Source organism: Buteo buteo, chromosome 16, assembly GCF_964188355.1.
Source record: "Buteo buteo chromosome 16, bButBut1.hap1.1, whole genome shotgun sequence".
NCBI lineage: Eukaryota > Metazoa > Chordata > Aves > Accipitriformes > Accipitridae > Buteo > Buteo buteo.
The window spans coordinates 30748315-30770729 of NC_134186.1; the positions used below are offsets into that span (position 1 = coordinate 30748315).

General features: G+C 38.1%; 1 protein-coding gene across 2 annotated transcripts in view; it reads left to right on the forward strand.

The window, feature by feature from the left end:
* KNL1 (kinetochore scaffold 1) overlaps positions 1 to 22415 on the forward strand; it is a 32231-nt gene that overhangs the window by 4399 nt on the left and 5417 nt on the right. For both annotated transcript variants that reach the window (XM_075048529.1, XM_075048530.1), the window contains exons 5-18: positions 1009 to 1070; positions 1590 to 1645; positions 2115 to 2154; positions 3294 to 3331; positions 3679 to 3731; positions 5244 to 10493; positions 11253 to 11397; positions 12395 to 12462; positions 12586 to 12684; positions 17164 to 17279; positions 18790 to 18880; positions 20404 to 20520; positions 21160 to 21247; positions 21990 to 22058. In XM_075048529.1, coding sequence (XP_074904630.1) covers positions 1009 to 1070; positions 1590 to 1645; positions 2115 to 2154; positions 3294 to 3331; positions 3679 to 3731; positions 5244 to 10493; positions 11253 to 11397; positions 12395 to 12462; positions 12586 to 12684; positions 17164 to 17279; positions 18790 to 18880; positions 20404 to 20520; positions 21160 to 21247; positions 21990 to 22058 — 6292 coding nt within the window. The remainder of the gene's footprint in view (positions 1 to 1008; positions 1071 to 1589; positions 1646 to 2114; positions 2155 to 3293; positions 3332 to 3678; positions 3732 to 5243; positions 10494 to 11252; positions 11398 to 12394; positions 12463 to 12585; positions 12685 to 17163; positions 17280 to 18789; positions 18881 to 20403; positions 20521 to 21159; positions 21248 to 21989; positions 22059 to 22415) is intronic.

Consider the following 22415-nt stretch of genomic DNA (forward strand, 5'->3'; position numbering starts at 1 on the left):
CTGATTACAGAACTTGAAAACTCATTTTTAGCATATAAGGCTTTCAGTGAAAAAGTCTCTAACAATTTATTTAGAATATGAAACATGAGCCCGAAATATTTATGCACAACACATCTATTTCAAAACTGGGTTGAGTGTCAAGAGCAGCTCATAGTCTTCATTTAAACTTTAATGCCTGTTAACAATGATGGACAGTGCTGCTAATGAGCAATGTAAGACTTATCATATACAGTAGTGTGACATCATTCATAACTGCTTGTGTTGCTGACATGATTTTAAAAAAAATTTGAGTATATTACAGGCTTTGTTAGTCATATGCACACGATGGGTAGTGCCTGGTATGTTAATATGTATTTTCTTAAACAACGTTCCACTGTCCTGAGACTGAGCTATTTAGTTAGGGAAGCTTATTGTAGACAACTTCACAGCAGTGGTATGATGAATTAGCTTTCCAGTATGTGTAATGTTGCATTGTTACATACCTTGTAACATTGCATTAGTATGACCATGTAGTCAGTGACACCATTTAACCAATTCAATAGGAAAATGGTGACTTTGATTCTTCAATGAATCCTTCCCTTTCTCCCATGAAGAGAAACCACTATTGTTTTTTTTCAGCTCTTGTAAGGGAAAACTAAAGAAAAAAAAACTTGTGACTCTCTTGCTAAGCAACTACATATATTTGCCCTAGTATGCCAGACAATATGCCAGACAAAAATCCTTATAACTGGTATTCTGCTTCTTGTGTTTGAAACCAGGCAGTTCTCACAAAGTGATCTTTAGGTCCTACTTGTGAGATGGGTGTCTATATCTGGAGAAGTTGGAGAATTATAAAGTAGTTTAAGGATGTTGGTAAATATCTGTTGTACTTGCTAGGCTCATAGATTATTATTTTGAGGGGGGTTTGGTTTTTTTGTTTGGCTTTGTTTCATGAAAAGCTATGCTTATTGTGGCTTATGGGTAAGAACAGTTCTCTGTATATCAGAGTGTTGTGTTCTTTATTGTCAGGATATCAATACAGAAAAACGTAGGAAAACCTCTCGCCGTGTCAGCTTTGCGAACACCATAAAGTAAGTTTGATCCGAAGGATGCAGATCTACGTCCTTTATTTAAGTATGAAATGCAGACTATATATAGGTAATAATCTGGTACCCCCCCTAAAATGCAGGCTATATATAGGTAATAATGTGGTGTCCCCTAAAACTGCTGTTTGCATGCATTTGTGAGTATTCAGTGAAGGCAGACTGGTGGGTCCTGTTATATTAAGTTGATTTTGAGCCCTAAGAGAGCCATTATTCATTTTCTTTTCTTAGCTAGAAAAAAAGGGTTCAGTGAATTTAATACAATTAAGAATTTTCGTTTCCTATTAAATTTTTTTGTGATTTCCATCTTAAGTATGATAATGACATCTTTATGCTGGAAAATATGATTGGGTTCAGTAAGCTTCTGGCTTTTGATATCTCATTTCAGAACATACTATATGGAAAAGATTGAAAGTAGGGCTGATTTCTTTTACTTTTTTTTTTTTTCTTCAAAACAGATGGTCTTGTGGTTTTCAAAAACTGGGTTGTTTTGTTTTGTTTTCTTAGCTGCAGAGTTTTCCAGCGAGATCTTAAGAATAACACAGCAGAGAGAGAAAGTACAGGTAAAATTTCTTTCTCTTCTCCTGGTAGGATTTGCAGACTATTAGCAGCAAGATTTTAGCCTGAATTTAAGAAGTCAGGCCTGTCAGTCACAGGTAAGGAACAATATGGTCAGCTGTTTATCATGGACTGGCTGAAAACCCATTAGTTACTGGTATTGTGGACCTTGTCGCTCAGAAAAAGAATTATTTTCTTAGACAAAATGCACCTAGAACAAAATCTGCCTTGGAGATTTAGATCAAAAGAAGGCTGAGCAGAATATCATATTCACTCTGTCAAAGACTACCTAGGAAGAAACTGAAAAGCTAATGCATTTTCAAGTACTTGGCTTCTCTGAGTTTTTACCATGTTAAGAAGGCATATCAAGAGTGAGAACTTCAGAACATTATTTTCTGTGTAGTTTACTCTTGTCACTGAATGGTTTGAGCATGCTTCTCGCATTGTAATGTCTAATTTCCTTACTATTTTTAGAATGTGCAGCAGATACAAGGAATGATGTCCTGCTTAATCAGTAAGTTTGAAAAAAAATTCCCATGACTATAGAGTTCTGTCCTGCAAATACATTTCTTCACATGACATGCAACCATCAAAATATTACTCCTCAAAAAAATCCAGCATACATATTTATTTAGATATAAAATTGCTCTGTGCTTTTGATTGATGAAAGAAAGGATACAGCAGAAAAAGCATATAACTTTTGGTCACTCACAAAAATATAGCAATTTCTGAAAAATTGAACAATTATGGCTTGAAACTGCTTCCTTCCAAAGCTGATTGCTTGGCAATGTTTTCCAGAAAAAAACTAGCAGTATCCATACCTGATAGACGTTGTCTTCAATATTTATTACAATAACTTTTTCCCTCAGAGGTAGATAAACTGTTAGTCTGGCCTTAAAGTTCTTGTCTAGATAAAACACAATGATGGGATTTTTAAAATTAAAATGACCTGGAAAGTAAAATAACAGATTTAGACAATTTCTATGTATGAAGGGGAATTTCTTACATTTAAAATATATAGCAAGGAAACGGCTTATGTACAGCTGTAGTTTACTCATGTTTTTAAAGGTATCAACCCAATATAGTAACATATGTATGTGTGTGTGTGTGTTCACATGTGCATATATATATACACACACACATATAAAAAATAAAATTCAGTACTCTAGCTAAGGTTTCTTGGTCTTGAAAGGGCAATCAATAAAACAGTGGAGAGCAGAAGGCATTAGAAGTTAGACAGAAAACCACACAAGTTGGACATTGTATCTGGCTTTTTGTTTTACAGAGAAATTATTTGAGGCTTTAGGAACACAGCTTCAGTTTCCCAAAGAGGAAGGAATAACTAAAAGTGGAAGGCTTGAGTTAAAAATAATGAATTAATCTTTTCTCTTTTTTCACTTGTCACTGAGGAATTAAAATGCCATCTGTATCTCGAACAATGGCTTTTGGCATGCTAAGATGAGAGAATCTCATGGGGAAAATAAGATTGCAACTCAAATTAGAATATACTGAAGACATATAAATAGTGTCTGGTATCTGCTGCCCCGTCCCATATGAGCTATGCAACAGAATTCTCTGCCTTTTCAGTATACTGCTGAAGCTTTCTGTTTTGAAATCTTTTAACAAACTGTTTACCTAACCCACCTTTTGTAGAAATGAAGAACCTGAAGCTGTTCCATGCGAGATCACTGGTGAGTTTGGAAATAGATTTAGTAACAAAATTACTATCATTATCCAAAACTATTGGTTCTGTGTGAATAATTTTAACATGCCTAGAACAATCTCCCTGACTGAGATGACTATTGCATGAACAGGCTTTGTCCCATGAGGCTGTTTACAAGCATTGCATTGTAAAAGTATGGGTAGCTCTTCCACATGCTGAAGGGAGTACTGAAAATATTTTTCAGGATATATTTGGTTTTAATTGTACTTACTTACTCAGTGGTATTTGTAAAGCAAGCACATAGATCTTCAGCTCAGTGGATAAAATAATACAAAAATAGTGCAACAAATAGAGTATTTCCTTTTCTTTCAACAGGGATGAACACTTTGCTTCATGCCCCTATCCAGGCACTGGTGCAGCAGACTGAGGTATATGAAGGCTTTTATTTTTTTGGTGCTGAAAATATCAGTGTCCAAAATATATTCCAATAATTTGTGTGGTAAAGATGAAAAATGTAACTCAACTGCCTAAAAAATAAATCCTCGTATTCACATAAAATTCTTCTGAAAGCTAGTCTTCTATATTTTGAAGTATTTTGCTAATCTGATAGGCATTATACTGCAGTATTGATAACTCTTGCTTCTAAAATTGCTTGCTAACTTTTCAGTACCTGAGCTAGTTCCTCCATTCTTTTCAGTTCTTATCTAAGAATATGCAAAGGAGCTTATGTTTCAGATAGGTATGGTTATGTATTTTTGTCTCATGTATTACTCTCTGCTTGTGTATTTTTTTCTTCTATGGGTAGAATGGATATGCACAAATGTACTCTGTTCCTGCTGCTAAAAAGCTTTAGACAAATGGCAATGATTAGCATGAAAAAGTAACTGAATTTCTTCAGCTGAATCAAGTAATAACACCCAAAATTCTTAGCTAAGACCTTCACAGGCACAATTGTACAGAAATCCTGAACTGTGTTACATGTCAGTGATGATGTTACGGCACTGTGTTGTTAAACAAAGCAATTGTCAAAACAGTCTCCCTTACTGCAATGGCTTCCGACTTTATGTTGAGTTTAAAGATATGGCTTAAAAACATGTGTTAGCTCTTGTTAATGAATGTTAAAAACTAAACCAAAACGAAACAAAATAGCCATACGGTTAAAATCCTAGTGTGGATGAGATGTATACCATGAGGCTATAAAGGTCAGATTGAAACTCTGTGTCTCCTTGTTTTGGGTAATGTATATGGTTGTGCTTCTAGTATATTTCATTCTTGCATTTATAAAATAGCACATGTAATTTGAAGCAAATGTGAAGCTGTTCGTAATCAATATATTCATTATATTTGATAAAATACAGTATTATATCTTGTTACTGGCCAATTTTTTCCCACAGTTTTAAAATGGTAAATCCTCTCTATTAAAGACACTAAAATCTCCCTACTCAGTGGTGGAAAAAGTAATTTAAAACATCCAACTTGGTGTTGCTGCTTTGGGGCACATGCATAATACCTTTGGGGCAAGGTTTTTGCCTGCAGTTGGGGTGGGGGAAAGGCAGAAACCACACTGCAGAGATATAGAAAATACTGATCCATAATACTCAGTAATTGTTCCATGCTTACCAAGATACGTCTACATATGAAGACTTTGTCCAACACTAAAACTGAGACACATTCTTTCAAAAAAAGCCATTTAAATATTATATGCTCTAATAATTAAGTTGTCATCCTTTCCTTGAATGTGTTATTGGTTATCAAGGAGGACTGAAATCAGTAGTACTACTTTTTTTCTTCCCGCCCCCCCCCCCCCCAAAAAAAAAGATGTAAAGATAGAGCTATAACCTTAGGAGTGCATTAGTTGACTTTTGTTTTAAATAGAATAAACCATAATATCATTTGGTTTAAGTGTCAGTAACTGTAATTTCTTTCTCTTTTTATTTTAGTGGCATGATGCGGACAGTGCCATTCAAAGAACAAATAGGCATGACACCACCCTCATCTTTTCAGATGAAAATGAAATGGATATGACAGCTAGTCACACTGCAGTGATTACACGTAACCTGAAAAACAATCAAGCTGACGAAACTGAGAAAATAGATATCACATCATTTCTGGCTGGGTTAAACTCTAGCAAAGGAAAGGCAGAAATGAGCAAAGAATTTCATTTTTTTTCAGACCCTACAGACCATTCATGCCTATCTTTTGAACAGAAGGAAGATGCTACTACTGTAAAAAAAATAAATTTCAATGAATTTTTGATGAGCTTGAAGTCAAATGAAAAGGCACTCAATCCTACTGAGGGACCTGAAAAAGAGAATGTTTTTTTTGTCCCTTCACAAGTCTCAGAAGACATGGCACAATTGTCGATGGAATTTGTATATTCTTGTGAACAACTGGACACCTGCAATGCAACAAAAGTCTTTACAGGGCAAGATGATGGAATGGAAATGACAAAATGCCAGGCATCTGATGTTAAAGCTATGTTTCCTGGTATTTGTGAAGCTCCACCAGAGCAATTACTGTGTGCGGATGTTACTGAGGCATTCGTAGATGATGGAATGGATATGACAACTAGTCACACTGCAAAAATGTCTTTTCCCTTCTCCAGTGTCGGGAATCAAAATCTAAGCTTCAAAAAGGATTTCCCATCTGCAGAGGTAGATAATGCTATATTAAAGAGAGCACTTAATCAGCACTTAATTGTTCAGCACCACCCTCAACTTTGTACAGACAAAAAACCAGTAAATGTTGAGGACAGACGAACTCCTACAGTGCTGCAAACTGTTAAACAAGAGGCCAGAACAATGTCTGCCATCCCAGGATCCGTTTCTTCTGAGACTGTCTTCCGAGGTGATAAAACTGTTGTTTTTTCTAAATGTGATGACATGGAAATTACTGGGAATTACACAGATGTAATCTATAATGACAGTACCAAAGAAATGAACAGTTCATGTCATAAAACTTTTGAAAATCCAATTAATACAAACTCTTCACTAGCAGAAAACAGATGTCCAGCACATGGTGATAGGGATGTTACAAAGAGTCTAATGTCTTTAGATAATCGAGCTTCTCTGTCATATAAAAATAGCACACTTGAACCATCTTTGGGCTCAGATGAACAAATCAAAAAAGTGACCCGAGATCATGGGACTGCTTCAGTGAATGTTGGTTTTGATTCATGTACAAATTCAGTGTCTACTGGTGTTTCTAAGAGTAGACTTCAGCACAGACTAGCAAACTCTGAACTCGTTTCTCTGCCAGGTGAGAAGACAGTAATATTCTCAGGAGAAGATATGGACTTGACTAAAACATGTGTTGTCAAGGATGATGGAAAGAATATTGAAAATGAACCTCCTGCTGGAATGTTCACCTCTGTCACCTGCAAACCTCACTTTCTTGAAAACAGATCTACAGCTCCCAATTTAAATGAACAGGAAGAAATGGAAATAACTAAATGCCATGCTGTTGTCATTGATAATCAAAGCAATGGGATAACTGCAGAAGCAAAACAAATTCATTGTAAAATAATTCCAAGAAAGAACCAGAACAAAAATGTCAGTGAAGGTGCAAATTCTTTAGATATGGATAAGGAAAATCTTGAGCTGATCGGTATCAATGGGAATATTAAAAGAAGCCAGGCTATAGAAAGGAATACTAAAGATCTTGAGGTGATAATGGTTGATAAGAAGCTTGGAAAAACAAACTTTCAGGCAAGTGGTCCGAGTTCCCGTGCAAAGAGTGCATGTTCATTGCAAGAGCAAAAGAGAGAAGTCCGTGAGAATATTGTCAACACCTGTGCATTCATGTCTTTGCAAAATCAAAAAGTTGATTTATCTCAACCTTTGGAAAAAAACCTAAACACTTCAGTTTCCTGCACATATGACAAAATGGGCGTGTTTTCCGATGGTGAAAACATGGACATATCCAAAACTCATCCTGCTGCCTTTGTTGCTCCTCTTAATACAGTACAAGAATACGAGAATAATTGTAATCAAAATAATGTAATATCCAAGCAGCTGCAAAACCAGACCTTCCAGTTTTCTGGTAGTTTTGGTGTAGATATCACAAGTCAGACTGCAGCAATAGAATGTGGGAATTTGAAAATGAAGACAAATAAGCAAACTGTTACTCCTTTGGCTCCAAATGGTTCATTTCTTTTCAGTGATGAGTTTGCTCCCTCTGGAATGAAAGAAAATGAACAACTTGGAACAATACTAGGAATAGACGCAGATTGCCAAAACTCAGACAGGCAAGAGAAAACCCATCCTATGAAGGTAGTAAACAAAGTATTGCCAACTCAAGTAGATTCTGAGAGAGATTTTTCAATTGGTAAAACAGTTTCTCCAGAAGAGGATTTTAAAAATCCTCACTCAGTTGATAGCCTGCACTTGAGGGGTTCTGAAGAGCCGTTACTAGCCAATGCGTCTGAACCACATAAGGGAAATTCCCAATTGCCTTTGTTTTTAGAAAAGTCAGTTGTGTTTCCCTCTGGTGAAAAAATGGACTTGACTGGAAACTGTGCAGTAATGGTTCCTGATTACAACATCAATGCTGTTTTATCAGAAAGAAAAGCAGTACCTGGATACCTTGTTCAAGATGAAAATAAAATAATGGCCTTAAAAAAGGGGGTCATGATGACAATAAATAGTCAGGAGCAGCCTGCATGCAATGTGCATTCCTTGGTATCTGGCAAGAAAATGTTAACCGTGAGTGGTTTAAAACATTTGCCTTTTGCAGATGAGAAAACTACCATATTTTCAGAAGATGCTTATATGGACATCACCAGAAGTCATACAGTTTCAACAGACAAAATAATTTTGCAGTGTAAAAGTTCAAATGATTACACATCCTTAATTTCTGGAGATAAAACTTGTGTTTTCACCTACAATGATGACATGGAAATAAGTAGACTCGAAACTGTTGCAATTGATAAATCTATGGAAGAAGCTGCATCTCAAGGAATGCTTAACACAGCTAAAAGGACTGGAAGGAAAAGCTTGAAGGGAACAACAGGGGAAAAGACTGTTTTATTTTCACTGAGTGATGAGAATAATGACATGGAGATCACGGAAAGCCATACGGCTGCAATAGGCCATGAAATTGTCTCGCAAAATAAGGGAGGGCTTCATTCTGTCTCTTCAGCTTATCCTGTTAAAACTGTTATGTTCACAAGTAGCCAGGCTGACATGGATATTACCGAGCCTTGTTCTGCTGATAAAATTACCGTAGAAGTTGTATGTGATGATAAACTGAACTTGGATAAGGAGGTTGGACAGCAAGCACTTTCAAATAGTGAAGCTACTATGTTTGCTATGGATGATATGGAAATCACTAAAACCCATAATGTAGCTTTGGAAGAAAACTCTCTGCAAGGCAGGCAACCCAATCAGTCTGTTCCTTTAACTTCCACAATTATGTTTACAAGTTACCAGGCTGACATGGAAATGACTGAGTCTCACTCTGTTGATGAAAGTATTGAAAGAGTCTTTTGTGAAGATAGATTAAACCTGGCTAAGCAGGTTGGACAGGAGGCTGTTTCAGATAGCAAAACTGGCATTTTTACTTTGGCTGAGGATATGGAGATCACTAAAATTCATACAGCTGTATTAAGTGGTGAAATTGATATACAGGATGGAGAGTACATTCCAGCCATTTCTGCAGTTCCTGCTGATAAAACCATTGTGTTTACCCACAACCAAGATGATATGGAAATAACTGCATCCCATACTACTGCTGTTAATAACAATATTAATGGATTTGAGAACCAAGAAATGTCACATAAAAGCACTCAGCAACCAGACTTGCATAGTGTGTTGTCGTCTTGCAGAGATGAAATAGATTCCCCGCATACACAGGACCTGAATGGTGAATATCATACAAAATCTAAGGATAAGTCCAGCCTTCCCTCTTCTGCTTCATCAGCCTCAGCATTTCCTAGTGAGAAAGGAGCTATTAAAGTCCCCAGTGGCACAACATCACATTCTGTTTATTCTGTCTCGCTTCCAGAAGAGACTGTGGGTTTGCAGACACCACAGGATCTTGACCTTCCCACGGATAATTCTGTCCCTGTAAGCAGTGAACAGGATCTCATACCGCCAGAAAACCTGAAATCAAAGAGAGTTTCTTTTAAGCTTCCAAGTAATGGGCCCATGGATTGCAGTGAAGAAAGTAGCGATTTGGTATCCAGTGTTTCGCATCCCATCCAGCAATCAGCTTCTTTGAAGGGTTCTCCAGATGCATGTAATACTCAGAGAAACCAAGTATTGAAAGATGATTCATCTAGACATGAAGATTTAGCTACAGATTTAGGCTTGGCTGGAGCAAGCCTTGTTCCTGTTTCTGACAAGGAATCAAAGGAAAATGAGGGGCTGTCAGCTGAAGGGGAAACACCTCCAGAAGATTTTCAAATAAACTCTGAACAAACTAAGCAACTTTTGGTCGGTGACAGTCCAAGAGATCAAATAGATGCTGCTCTTGCACCTGAATTATCAGGTATTTTAAATGTTTGTTCAAAACTGAAAAATATTAGATGGAAATCTGCAGGTCCCTCCATTTCTGAAACTGCTTTTTCTGACCAGTTGCCCAAATCACCAATTCAGCCAGAGGATACCTTCAGGTTAGGAAAAAATACTCTAAATGAACTAAATAATTTATTTTATACCAAAGAGCAGGAGAACACATGTCTTGAACCTGGAGCTGCTCCCAGAGATGCAAATTTAGGGATGGCACTTAAGGATAAGTATCAAGGAATAAATGTCCCTCTAGGTATCTTCCAGCCTAAATTACCAAACAGAAGAAATTCTTCTGTTTCTAGTGTACAAGATGTAAATGCAAAATCTTCAGACAAAGGAGAAGCAGCAGTTTCAGAAGTAAGCATAAACACTGGTGAAACCCCAGGTAACAAGAAGTCTAGTAGGCAGAACTTCAGCCCTTCTCAGTTTATAGCGGAAGAATTTCTTCCTGTCTGCCTCGAAGAAATGGATTCAAATGAATCTGTAAGCTCTGAACTCATGGAAAATGCTTGCAATGAGATAAGCAAAAACCAAATCTCCCACAATGAAAAGAATCAATTTGAAGAGACAAGAACTTGCAACACAAAAAGAGCTTTGGAACAAGGTGAGGAGGATCCTCAAAGTCCAAAGAAGGTCAAGAGAGATGAAAACTTGGATGGTGAGGCCTCTCAAGACTTGCAGGTGAGCCTAATCACTCATTATAAGGATACAAGGAACACTAACAGGACCTATGTTTAAATTTTGGGGTGGAAGCAGATCTGTTGGTAGGTTTTCTTGTTTCTCTTAACCACCAGTTTGCTGTCATTTTGCTATGTCATCCCCAGTATTTTTCATTGTTTTGCCAAAATAGAAGAATCAGGTTGATGCATGCAACTTTCCCGAACCATGAAAAACAGATAGAATAAGGGATATGCCAATTTTAAATCATTCTTTCCAGAGTATCCTTTTAATCCTTTCTCAACTGGATACTCTTAGTCCTCTGAACTAAACTATTTGCTAGTTGTTGCTTAGGTACAATGATAGCATAAGGCCTAAGGCAATTATTTAAAATCCAAACATGGTAGTTTAAATTAGCTTTTTTATAGGCAGCACAAATTGCAGTTGAATCAAGAAAATCTGTGCAAATATGGAACATTATTCTGACCATAAAAATAAGTTTGTAATCATCAGTATAAACTTTCTAGTTCCAAAAGCTGGAAGAGTGTGCTGTGGTGGCTACTGCTTTGACTGAGAAATGACTGAAGGCTTTTGCTGCTCTACTTCCTATATGTCATGGTAGAAAATGGCTTAACTAGCCATACACTGGTTTGTCATGCTGATTAGATATAAAATGTGTTGATACTAAAAATGAAACAATTCTGAATGTCAATAAAATACTGATCAACTTAACTCTTTTATTGTTTAATATAACTTTTTTTTTTTTTAACTTGCTAATGTTAGGTTACTTTTGGCACTGTGTCTCAAAGCCAAGTAGAAGTTCATGAAAGTGAAGATCCTCCAAATCTATCAGCTAAAAGCCCTGATTGTACTCATGCCAGCACCAGCAGCTCTCTGGATTCTGTTAAGGCTGACACAGAATTGACAAGTAAGACTTTCTATGTGGACATGGTCTGAAACACCTGTGTTTTTTATGCTTAATCAAGGAAGAGACCTATCCATAGCATATATTTCATTTGGGAAAGGCCTCGAATGCCTGTGTCACAGCTTCCCACCAGCCAGTGCACATGCTTTTATGTTCTGGCTAAGTCCAAGCTGTTCAAGGAAAACTGAGATGGGAAGAAAAAGGAGAATTTTAAGTACAGCTTTGTTTTCAAGGGCAAGTTGGGCTGATGAGGCAGTTTAGTTACCTTAGCACAGAGCAAAGCCCCAACTCAAACTCTGCTGGCCCAAAGATGATTTTAAGCTGGTTCCATGCAGAATGAGTCTGCATGTCTCAGCACTGCACTCTTGGAAAAAGACTCCTCGGAGTGCATTACAGGGACAGGCTCTAAGCACATTCAGCCCCCAGGTTTAATTAGCTCTTGCTTATTAGCTGATACCTAATAATGAGGCAGAAATTGCCAATCATCTGATAAGTGATATCTTGCCTCTACAAAACCAATTCTGATTTTGGCCGCCTGCAACCATGAAAGCATATTTAACCCATAGAAGTTGGGCTCTTTCCTTTCAGTGAGAAGCTAGCCCTTTTTGACTCAGAACTTGAATGCCATGTTTTTACCTTGAAAGCTTGGTCTCTGTCTACATAGGATGCCCTCTGTGAACTGGTTGGAGTCTCTCAGTTTTATTACTTTTTTGTATGTTACATATGGCTTTCTTCCCATAGAAAAGTGAATTCTGTCATTTCATTACCACTCTGACACAGATTTTATTTTATATTAGATTCTTAATCTAGTCCTCCTTATTTGTCCCAAGTAGTTGTTTCCTCAGTTATTCCATTCAGCACTGGAAACACACATAAAGGTCAAACTCTACATTAAAATTGCTTTTTTTTTCTAGAGCTAATAAGCTCAGGTTCATATTTCCTCAAGAATATTGTTAACCCCACCAATATCCACCCTTTTCTTTGTTGCTTTTTTGGCTAGTTCAGCGAAGCAGTCAGATGGAGTCTCAGCTTCTCACAGACAGCATTTGTGAAGATAACTTACGGGAGGTATGTTACTAGCTGAAAGATGTTAACTTCTTGTAACAGGAAAAATACTTGTGCGCATATATGCAAGTAAGCATTCTTGCTTGAAAAATGTACTTATCTGTACGTTTTTCATAATCTTTACAGAAATTTCAGAATGGTGTTATCACAGTTGGGGAGTTTTTTACGCTTCTTCAAGTCCATGTTCCAATTCAGAAGCCCCGGCATAGCCATCTTCCAGCCAATGTGAGTGTCTCTCCTTTGATATTCATAATACAATTGACCTTAAATTATATTCCCTTGTCTTTTTTTTTTTTTTTTTTTTTTAATTTTTATCAACTAGCCAGTCTGTATTAAAGCCTTTAGATGAGTTAAGCCAGATGTCAGTTCCACTTTGACAAGTGTGTTAGACGCTTCATGCTTCCTCTTGTCTCTTCGCTCTTTCACCTCTGATAAGTGTGATGCTTTTTTCCCCTCAGTACTGAGAAATAGATTTCAATCTCTTCACAAAATACCATATATTCAGGATTATCTGTTCTTGGATAAATATAGTAATTCTTGCTTTTTTAACTTGTTTTAAGGATGACAAGTTTGAGAGTAAGAATTAGAAGCTCAGTCTGACCTTTTCGCTTCATCTTACTATGTCCATCATCCACTGAAATCAGAATCCTGAAATGCTACTCTGCACTCCTACTACTTGTTCTGTTCTCTTCTTTGTAAGTGCTTCACCATGACATTACTATTCTTTATTTCTTCCCCTTAAGTCTGTTCTGCCTGAACCCAGTTTCAGTATCCTCATCCTGAAAGGTTTCTGCTGAATTCTTGCAGACATGGGAACAACTTTTCTTTTTGCATGCAGACAAGTACCACTCATTGGTAGTAACTTGATGCTGAACAAGTCAGTAATCTTACTTTGCAATCATCCTGAAAACAGGGCTTTGTAATCTGATTTCAGTAAAGGCACCTTATTTTCATATATAAGCTTTCTTAGCACTAGTGTTTCAGACTTGCTTATTTGTACACATTTGTGTAGCCAACTGAACTTCTAACTGGATGCTGGGGCTGATCTCTGTTATCTGTCCGGATTTTGCAAATAATCTTTATAAGGAATGGTACTTATCTAATGAAGTAGTGTGAATGAGCTGCTTAGTTTTCTGTACCTAGGTATTATACTGACATTGAAAAGTTTCAAGTTTCATAAACAGAAAGTCTGTAAGATTGCAATGCTTAGTATTTATTTAATAAAGTATATGGGGATTTAGTTCAAATACTTCCATTTCCTGCCACTTACAACAGTTTCTACTGGCACAGTGAACGATGCACTGGGGCAATGGAAAAGCCACCGTGGAAAGCAGAAAACCTTAGTAGTGTCTGCATAATTTTGACACTGGTTTGGGAGTTTCTTCTATGCCAGTACTTAATCTAGCGTGCTGGAGAACTTTCTAGTAGTCTGTTCAATGTTAAATAAATTCTAATGAGATTTGATCTTCCTTCTTTCAAATGGGTGGCGTGACATCTGTTTTAGTAGGAATTTTTAATGTGTCTTTATGATAGTAAGAGTGAGGTAGTTACTATGTATGAAAAGGTGTGGTCAAGATCATATTCTTCACATGGAAAGTGGTATATTTGTGAAAATTCTTTACTTGTGAAATTCATTCCAGTACTTCAGATCAGTTGAAAACTGACTCCTGTATAACGAAGTTTTACTGCTGTAAGAGGTCACGTTGTCAGGGCAAATATATCAGTAGAATATTCACATTAGAAATGTCAATATCTTCTAGGAAATGAGTGCAACTGGGGACTTTGTTGTGTTAGTCTGCAGAAAGCCAATGCATACAGCTGGTTTGATATGTTTGTGGGGCACGTGGTGGTGTGGTGTTCTGCCTTTCTTCACTGCCTCATTGCTGACAGAATAAAATTTGTGTGTCAACTTAGTGAGTGCACATAAAAAGCCTGCCTGTTTTAAAGTTCTTTAAAACTGTTACGACAAAAGAATGAAAACTGATTAAAAAGAATCACAACTAAATTAGTATAATTCGTGTTGATTAAATTGCTTCCTTTATGACTTTTAAAGCTCTTCAGTTTTTATTTAAAATGCTGATTATCTTAGTTACAGTTTAGTTTACACTTTCAGTTTGCAAATGTATTCATACTGAGCTGTCTAAATATCCATCAGGCTTACAAAACTCTGATACTATTTATTAGTGACTGACCTCTGATAAAAAACAAACACCACCACCACGCCACCACTCAAAAGCCCCTGAAAGCTTTCTCTGAAGGGATGGAATTAATGTCAATTATTTATGTGCTTCAACATAGAGGTAGCTTGCTGAAATACCCCCATGGTACTTATTTGATGTGCCTAAGAATTGTTGAAAATTGGGAACTTTGGTTCTTAATCAAGCATAGCTATCTTGTTTTATTCTAGAGCACTCTTGTTAACTGGATAATCATAGAATCATTTAGGTTGGAAAAGACCTTTAACATAGAGTCCAACCGTCAACGATGCCCACTAAACCATGCCCTGAAGTGCCTTGTCTACATGCTTTTTTAATACCTCCAGGGATGGTGACTCAACCACTTCCCTGGACAGCCTGTTCCAATGCCTGACAACCCTTTCAGTAAAGAAATTTTTCCTAATATCCAACCTAAACCTACCCTGGTGCAACTTGAGGCCATTTCCTCTTGTCCTATCGCTTGTTACTTGGGAGAAGAGACCAACCCCCACCTCACTACAACCTCCTTTCAGGTAGTTGTAGAGAGCGATAAGGTCTCCCCTCAGCCTCCTTTTCTCTAGACTGAACAGCCCCAGTTCCCTCAGCCGCTCCTCACAAGACTTGTGCTCCAGGCCCCTCACCAACTTGGTTGCCCTTCTCTGGACACGCTCCAGCACCTCCATGTCTTCCCTGTAGTGAGGGGCCAAAAACTGAACACAGTACTCGAGGTGCGGCCTCACCAGTGCTGAGTACAGGGGAACAACCACCTCCCTGTTCCTGCTGGCCACACTATTTCTGATGCAGGCCAGGATGCCGTTGGTCTTCCTGGCCACCTGGGCACACTGCTGGCTCATATTCAGCCGGCTGTCAACCAGCACCCCCAGGTCTTTCTCTGCCGGGCAGCTTTCCAGCCGCTCTTCCCCAAGCCTGTAGCGCTGCATGGGGTTGCTGTGACTGAAGTGCAGGACCCAGCACTTGGCCTTGTTGAACTTCATACAATTGGCCTCGGCCCATTGATCCAGCCTGTCCAGATCCCTCTGTGGAGCCTTCCTACCCTCCAGCAGATCAACGCTCCTGCCCAACTTGGTGTCATCTGCAAACTTACTGAGGGTGCACTCAATCCCCTCGTCCAGATCATTAGTAAAGATATTAAACAGAACTGGCTCCAGTACTGAGCCCTGGGGAACACCACTTGTGACCCACTGCCAACTGGATTTAATTCCATTCACCACAACCCTCTGGGCTCATCCAGCCAGCCAGTTTTTTACCCAGTAAAAAGTATACTTGTCTAAGCCATGAGCCACCAGCTTCTCAAGGAGTATGCCATGAGAGACAGTGTCAAAGGCCTTGCTGAAGTCCAGGTAGACAACATCCATAGCCTTACCCTCATCTACTAGGCAGGTCACCTGGTCATAGAAGCAGATCAGGTTGGTCAAGCAGGACCTGCCTTTCATGAACCCACGCTGGCTGGGCCTGATCCCCTGTTTGTCCTGCACATGCCATGTGAGAGCACTCAAGATGAACCGCTCCATAATCTTCCCTGGTACCGAGGTCAGGCTGACAGGCCTGTAGTTCCCCGGATCCTCCCTCCGACCCTTCTTATAAATGGGTGTTGCATTGGCAAGTCTCCAGTCGTGTGGGACCTTCCCTGTTGACCAGGATTGCTGATAAATGATGGAGTGTGGCTTGGCAAGATCCTCCGCCAGCTCCCTCAATACTTTTGGATGGATCCCATCTGGTCCCATAGACTTGTGAGTGTCCAGACAGGTCACTATTTATTTCCTCCGGGATTATGGGAGGGTATATTCTGCTCTCCATCCTTGCCTTCCAGCTCAGGGGGCAGAGTACCCTGAGGATAACTGGTCTCACTATTAAAGACTGAGGCACAGAAGGCATTAAGTACCTCAGCTTTTTCCTCATCTCTGATGGCAATGTTCCCCTCTGTATCCAATAAAGAATAGATCTTCTCCTTGGCTCTCTTTTTATTGTTAACATATTTGTAAAAACATTTTTTGTTGTCTCTTACAATAGTGGCCAGATTGAGTTCTAGCTGAGCTTTTGCCTTTCTAATTTCCTCTCTGCATGACCTAACAAGATCCCTGTACTCTTCCTGAGTTGCCTGCCCTTATAATGTACGCATGTTTCTCAAGTCTTTGTCTAAAAGGAGGTTAACCTCTTTCAATTTTTTTTTTTTTTTTGAGCTTTAGCGATGAGGCATATGTCTCAAAAGTGAGGAAACATGGGGCATTAAACTGGAATGAGCTATCTAAGGTTATATGACTAACTTGTCTCAGAAAGAAATTGGACAAATCCAGAATGAAAACAAGCATTTAAGTATGTCAGGCTGCCTCCATTACGGTGTGTTTGGGGTTTTTTTCCTGTTCTGCAAAAATAAAGCTTCTGGCCTTTTGCTGGTTTCTGTACAGAAGTTGATTGGAAGTCACTGTTTCTGAAAAATATGCATCTTTTTTTCTTTTTCTTCACAATTTTTCCCTCTGTTTTTCCCCAGTGTGCGGTCAGTGCACCACCTACTCCAGAAGACCTCCTTTACAGCCAATATGTTTATCGCCCCAAGCTGCGTATTTATGAAGAAGATTGCCAGGCCCTTTCCCAGATGATAGATGAGTAAGTGTTTTTTCAGTCACAGGGTATATCAGTAATTTTATTTTTTCAGCTCTGGTTGCATGCGAAGTGGCCTGAAGGAAGTTAATGTATTACATCTGGGAAAAATAAGAAAACAATAGTTAACCTACTTCATGCTGGCAGCCAGTCTATTACAGATTTAGACAGTAGAGAGCTAACTCTTGGGGAGGAGCTGTGGTTATGGAGATAATTAAAGTTTGGTTTTCCTCAAGTAATTTATCTTTTACTAATAGAGCGTTTCAGTTGCACATTGGAAGAGTTAAACTTTTAAAATTGTATCAAAAATGATCAAACATAGAAAGCAGAATCGTAATGTTGTCCGAAAAGCGGATTTGTTTCCTGGTGTGCAACGAGCCAATAATTACACACTCAGGAGAGACATTATTTATTTCATATTTGTGCAAAGATGGGTGCTAGGTGGTAATTCCACAAAACTAGCACATGACACCAAAGAAAAACAATGCATTTATTCCGTTACATGATTAGTAAAAACCTGCCTAAATTTACATTCATTGGTTAGTAGTCACCATCTCATCTACTATCAGCCAGTTATATTTAAATTAGCCTCGCTTGCTATGTAGATTAGCACGTATGTGCCTTGCAGGTGTGGGAGGGCAAGTTCTTCCAGCCTGGAATTGAGTCAGTGGTCCTGATCTCCCGCTGCCACCTTTACCTTTCCCCCAGTTCATGCTTCTTTGGCAATTATCCGGCCTTCAGCACCTTCTGGAGCAGGATGTTTCTTTTTATCAGTCACATCCTACATTTCTTAGGTCCAATTATCCTTCTTGTTATCTCAAGAACGTTTCTTTTCTCTCTGATGGACCTTGAGTATTCTTGCCAAGTTGGCAATGCACACGAAGCATCCTCAAACCATCAAGGCCTAATTGGTCCAGGGTGTCCTTATTCTATGAATGCCAACTGTGTGCCTTTCTGATTACAGCCTTACGTGTTAATTCAATATATACAAAATAGATCTTGCACAAAATAGACCACTCTAAATCTCCGAGTTGCTCTTCAACAGGAAGAGGTTACAATCTGTTGTTTGTTCTTCCAGTGTTTATAAGATTGAAATACAGCTATCATTATTTGTTTTCTTATCTGAAGGACACTTCTGGTCTGATTCATTATACCTTTTTACAATTTATGTGTAAAATCAGGTTTTATGATAAAATTCAAAATCAGTTGTAAGATTTTTCACAGCCTCGTTAGCACCACTTCCTGATTCTTTGGCTCTCTAGCTCTCCACCTCCTTGCCCTCAACAAAAAGATAATAGGAAATTAACTTTGTATTATGTGCTAGAGTTTAACAAACATGGCCCCCAAGGCTTTAGAGGGACTCTCTAAGATGTAAGACCCAACTAAATGAAAATATTTACACTTCCATGTTTTAATTAGAAAAGGGGAATGAACTGTATAAATGCCAATGTGCTGCTTTATGTGCTCACTGCAGTTGCAACAAGATATTATTTCAATATTTTTTCCCACATTTCAGGTTAAAACTGTATGCAAATGTCCAGGATCAACTCCTGGTGAATGTGAATAAGAGTTTGTGGGAAGTAATGAGAACCTGCTCTGATGAAGAGGTAATACTGTATGAAGAGATAATACTGTATGAAGAGATAATGCTGTTTCTTGCATAATGAAGAAGTAAGGTTAATTTATGTATTCAGATAAATTAAGAACCAGAATGGTCACAGAGTAACAAGAGGCAGGTAGGTGACACAAGGCAAAATATTTTCTAAGTGCAAAACTGCTAAGAGAACTTACAATCTGTCAAAAGAATGCAAGGATATGTGCCCTTTAAAATATATTAAAGGGAATATGTTGCTATAAAGCAGAAAAACTTGATAATTCAAGTTGATAATTCAGGTTAGTTGAGGACAGAAAAGAGAAGAGAAACTTTAGATGGGCCTAAGCAAACAGTGCAATTTTGGAAGGAAAAAACGAACTGCTTTTACTGTAGAGACTCTGTTCCTTCATTGGTGGAGCAGAATTGTCCATTAAGTTAAATGCTTATTTAGTTCATAAAGACACGTGATGTTGCAAGACATATAATGAACAGAAAATATGGGTTATTACACAAAAACATACAGGATTTGGAGTGCAACAGTGGTGTCATAACGCCAAAATAAAAGATGAGGCCAGAGTGCATTTAAAGGAGAATGCTAATGATAATAGGCACAAAAAAGCACACCAAAGACATTTGCATTTAAAAACCAGAAGCATTATAAAAGTATCCCAGCCAGAATTGAGAAGGTAGATCAAGAGATTCTGTTTTCTGTGGTTCTAATGCCAAGAATAAAGATCTATTCAATGAAAATCAAGAGTCAAAATTGATAAAAGACAGTATTTTTCATAGTTCATCATTAGATTGATATAGGATGTCGCTGAGGCTAGGTTATTAACTAGATTCAGGAAGAATTACACTTGCGAACAATGTGAAAGCAGCTAGAACCCTTAGCTAACAGTAACACATTTGAAAGCTTATTAAGCAAATCTCTACACACTGCAATTAGAATGATACCACCTAGTAGAAATGGGCAGATGGCAAACATTGTAGAAAAAAGCTTTTTGTACATTCCTGTGCAGCTTCTGGATTGACAGCTGTCAGAGAAAACATTGAACAGCATGATCTGTAGCTATGTTCTGTTAAAACAGGTTTTAAGTTTACTACTTGTGGTTTGGGTTCTGCCTGGACTTCTGTGAGCATTTCAGTTAGCCTCCTTAACTGTAATGGGGCAAGTGTTCTAAATACATGTCTCAAACAACTGGGATGAGAGACATCTGATGTACTTAATGAAGGTGCTCTGATTTTTGGTAAAAGCATCTCTTTAGGTATTTGTGCAGCTCCCTATCTGAGTAAAGATCTTGTTGATCTTTGCAAAGAAAATCAGTTACTTTAGTAGGTGGCTGTACTTGAATTAACAGGGATTGTCCAGTCTTAAATTTGATTTAATTTGTAAGAAGTCTTATGTAATAACTGCTACTAGAGAAATGGGATATTAGGAGGAGCAGAGAAGGAAGAAAGAGTCTAAAGGGTCAGTTGAACAATCTTTTGTTGCACATTCCCACTCACTTTCTCTTCTGTATTTTCCATGCATTGCAGCTGAAGAGCTTTGGAGCAGAATTGAACAAAATGAAATCCTATTTCACCAAGGAGAGTAAAATCTTGGCTCACAATGAGAAAGTGACATTGTACAGCAAATTGCTGCAGAGCGCGCAGGTAATGTGGTACAAGGCTGCAGAGGTTTAGCTTTAAAAAAAGGAACTTCCACCATATTTCGTCTGTCTTTGACTGTCAAGTTTAGGAGCCTAATTATTGTATGCAAGTGTGCGTTCTCTTGAAAGTTACATTCTTATTAAACGTACTTCCGTTTTATTTATATGCAAATGTAAAACACATTGGGACAGTGACTTTCTTGCACTTATACTACATGAACCTTCTGCCTAAGGGTTTTGGCAATTAAAGTAACAGAGTGAAAAATGGGAGTATTAAAGGAAATGCCATCAGAAATTAGCTCTTTATACTGTAGTAATGTCAGTAACTAACAAGGAAATGCAGAAGTAATGCATTGTGATAGGCATCAGAAATTTGTATGTGTTAAAAGCTCTAGGAATTTATTTATTTCCATGTCTTATCCCTTCATAAGAAAAGTCATTAGGAAAATACATTGTTAAGTATCTAGTACTTTCTTACACATGGCTACTGCCTTAATGTTTGTCAGTCTGCCTCTTCCTTCTAATGACAGATTATATCAGCTTTTTTAGTTTCTTAGCAAGCAAAGATCCACATGGTGGTCCCAGAAGACAATTCAGCTTTTGAAGAAATGTCATTGACTTGAGTACAATTTTCCCATCTTAGGAACAACATGGAAAGCTACAGTCAAGAATGGAAAAGGTGGATGAATTGCTCAAGGAGGCAGAGAGTTGTCTTGTTGCTCTGGAAGCAGGTATGTGTTTCTAAACTGGTGACCAATATGCTGATTTCTCTCTTTTTTTTCAGAGCTGCTGTTTAAATGGTCAGTTCAAGATTCTGTGTTTGGTGGTTGCTTGGAATTTTACAATTCCTTTGTTACAAGTATTTGCTAGGCATAAATGCCTTCATTTGTGTCTCCAAACTTGTCTTGTGGGAATCACTTACACATTATATGAAGACCAGGAGTATATGTGCGCTGAAATACAGAATTATAATTGTAGCCTATGAACATGTAACCAAGCTGGCTAAATCTGCTAGCGGTAACAGTACAGCTGCTGGCAGCCCACAGTTTAAAATGGGTGTGAACTTGCCAGCGATCCTGCAGGTAGGCAAGACTAAGCTTTGCACTCCAGGACTGTACTGTTTTCAGCATCATAGCCACATGGTTTAAAACTTGTTCAGCTATGTTCACACAAGCTGCATTCAGTACTTGGCATTGCTGCATAACAATGCTCTGTGTATTTGCACTGAATTTTCTTCCAATGCCTTAAGTAGAAATCAAATTGCAGAGTAGCAGCTTTGAAACTGCAATAAAAGTAGTTTTCCTTGTTATCTGTTACTTTTTGAGGTTTTTGGTAGAAACCTTTCTGGCTTTTTGTACATTTTGCTTAGTTAGCTTTGAAATACTAAAATTTATAGAACCCACGGACAAATAAAATAGAATCTAAGTATTGAATCTGGGAGTTCTGCAGAGACCTGATACTTCTTTCCCATAGATTCTGGCTGGGAAGAATGGGAAGCAGACTGTAGTGATGAAATGGCAGAAGGGAAAAACCTAGAGAAAGGTAATGGTATCAGCTGAATGGCACTTTTTGTTTTGTTTTTTAAATTCTGGAGAGGGTGATACTCAATCCCCACCCTGATATATTAATTCTGGTATGGATGCAAACACTACTGCTTTCTTTTCCGCATTGGCTATAGCTAATCACACAGATGGTAAAGTACAAAAAGGACTGTTTGTCCCCTGGAAAAATGGAGTTTAGAACTTGGTACAGTGTGACTTGAAGAGTGTGTGCCTGGCTATCGTATTCAGCACTTTAATTCTTCAATAATTACTAACCTTTGTTGACCACATATCTGTATCTAGGTAGGACTAACAGCCATCAAGTTGAGATCTTTCGTATTGTTAAGAACAGTGACTG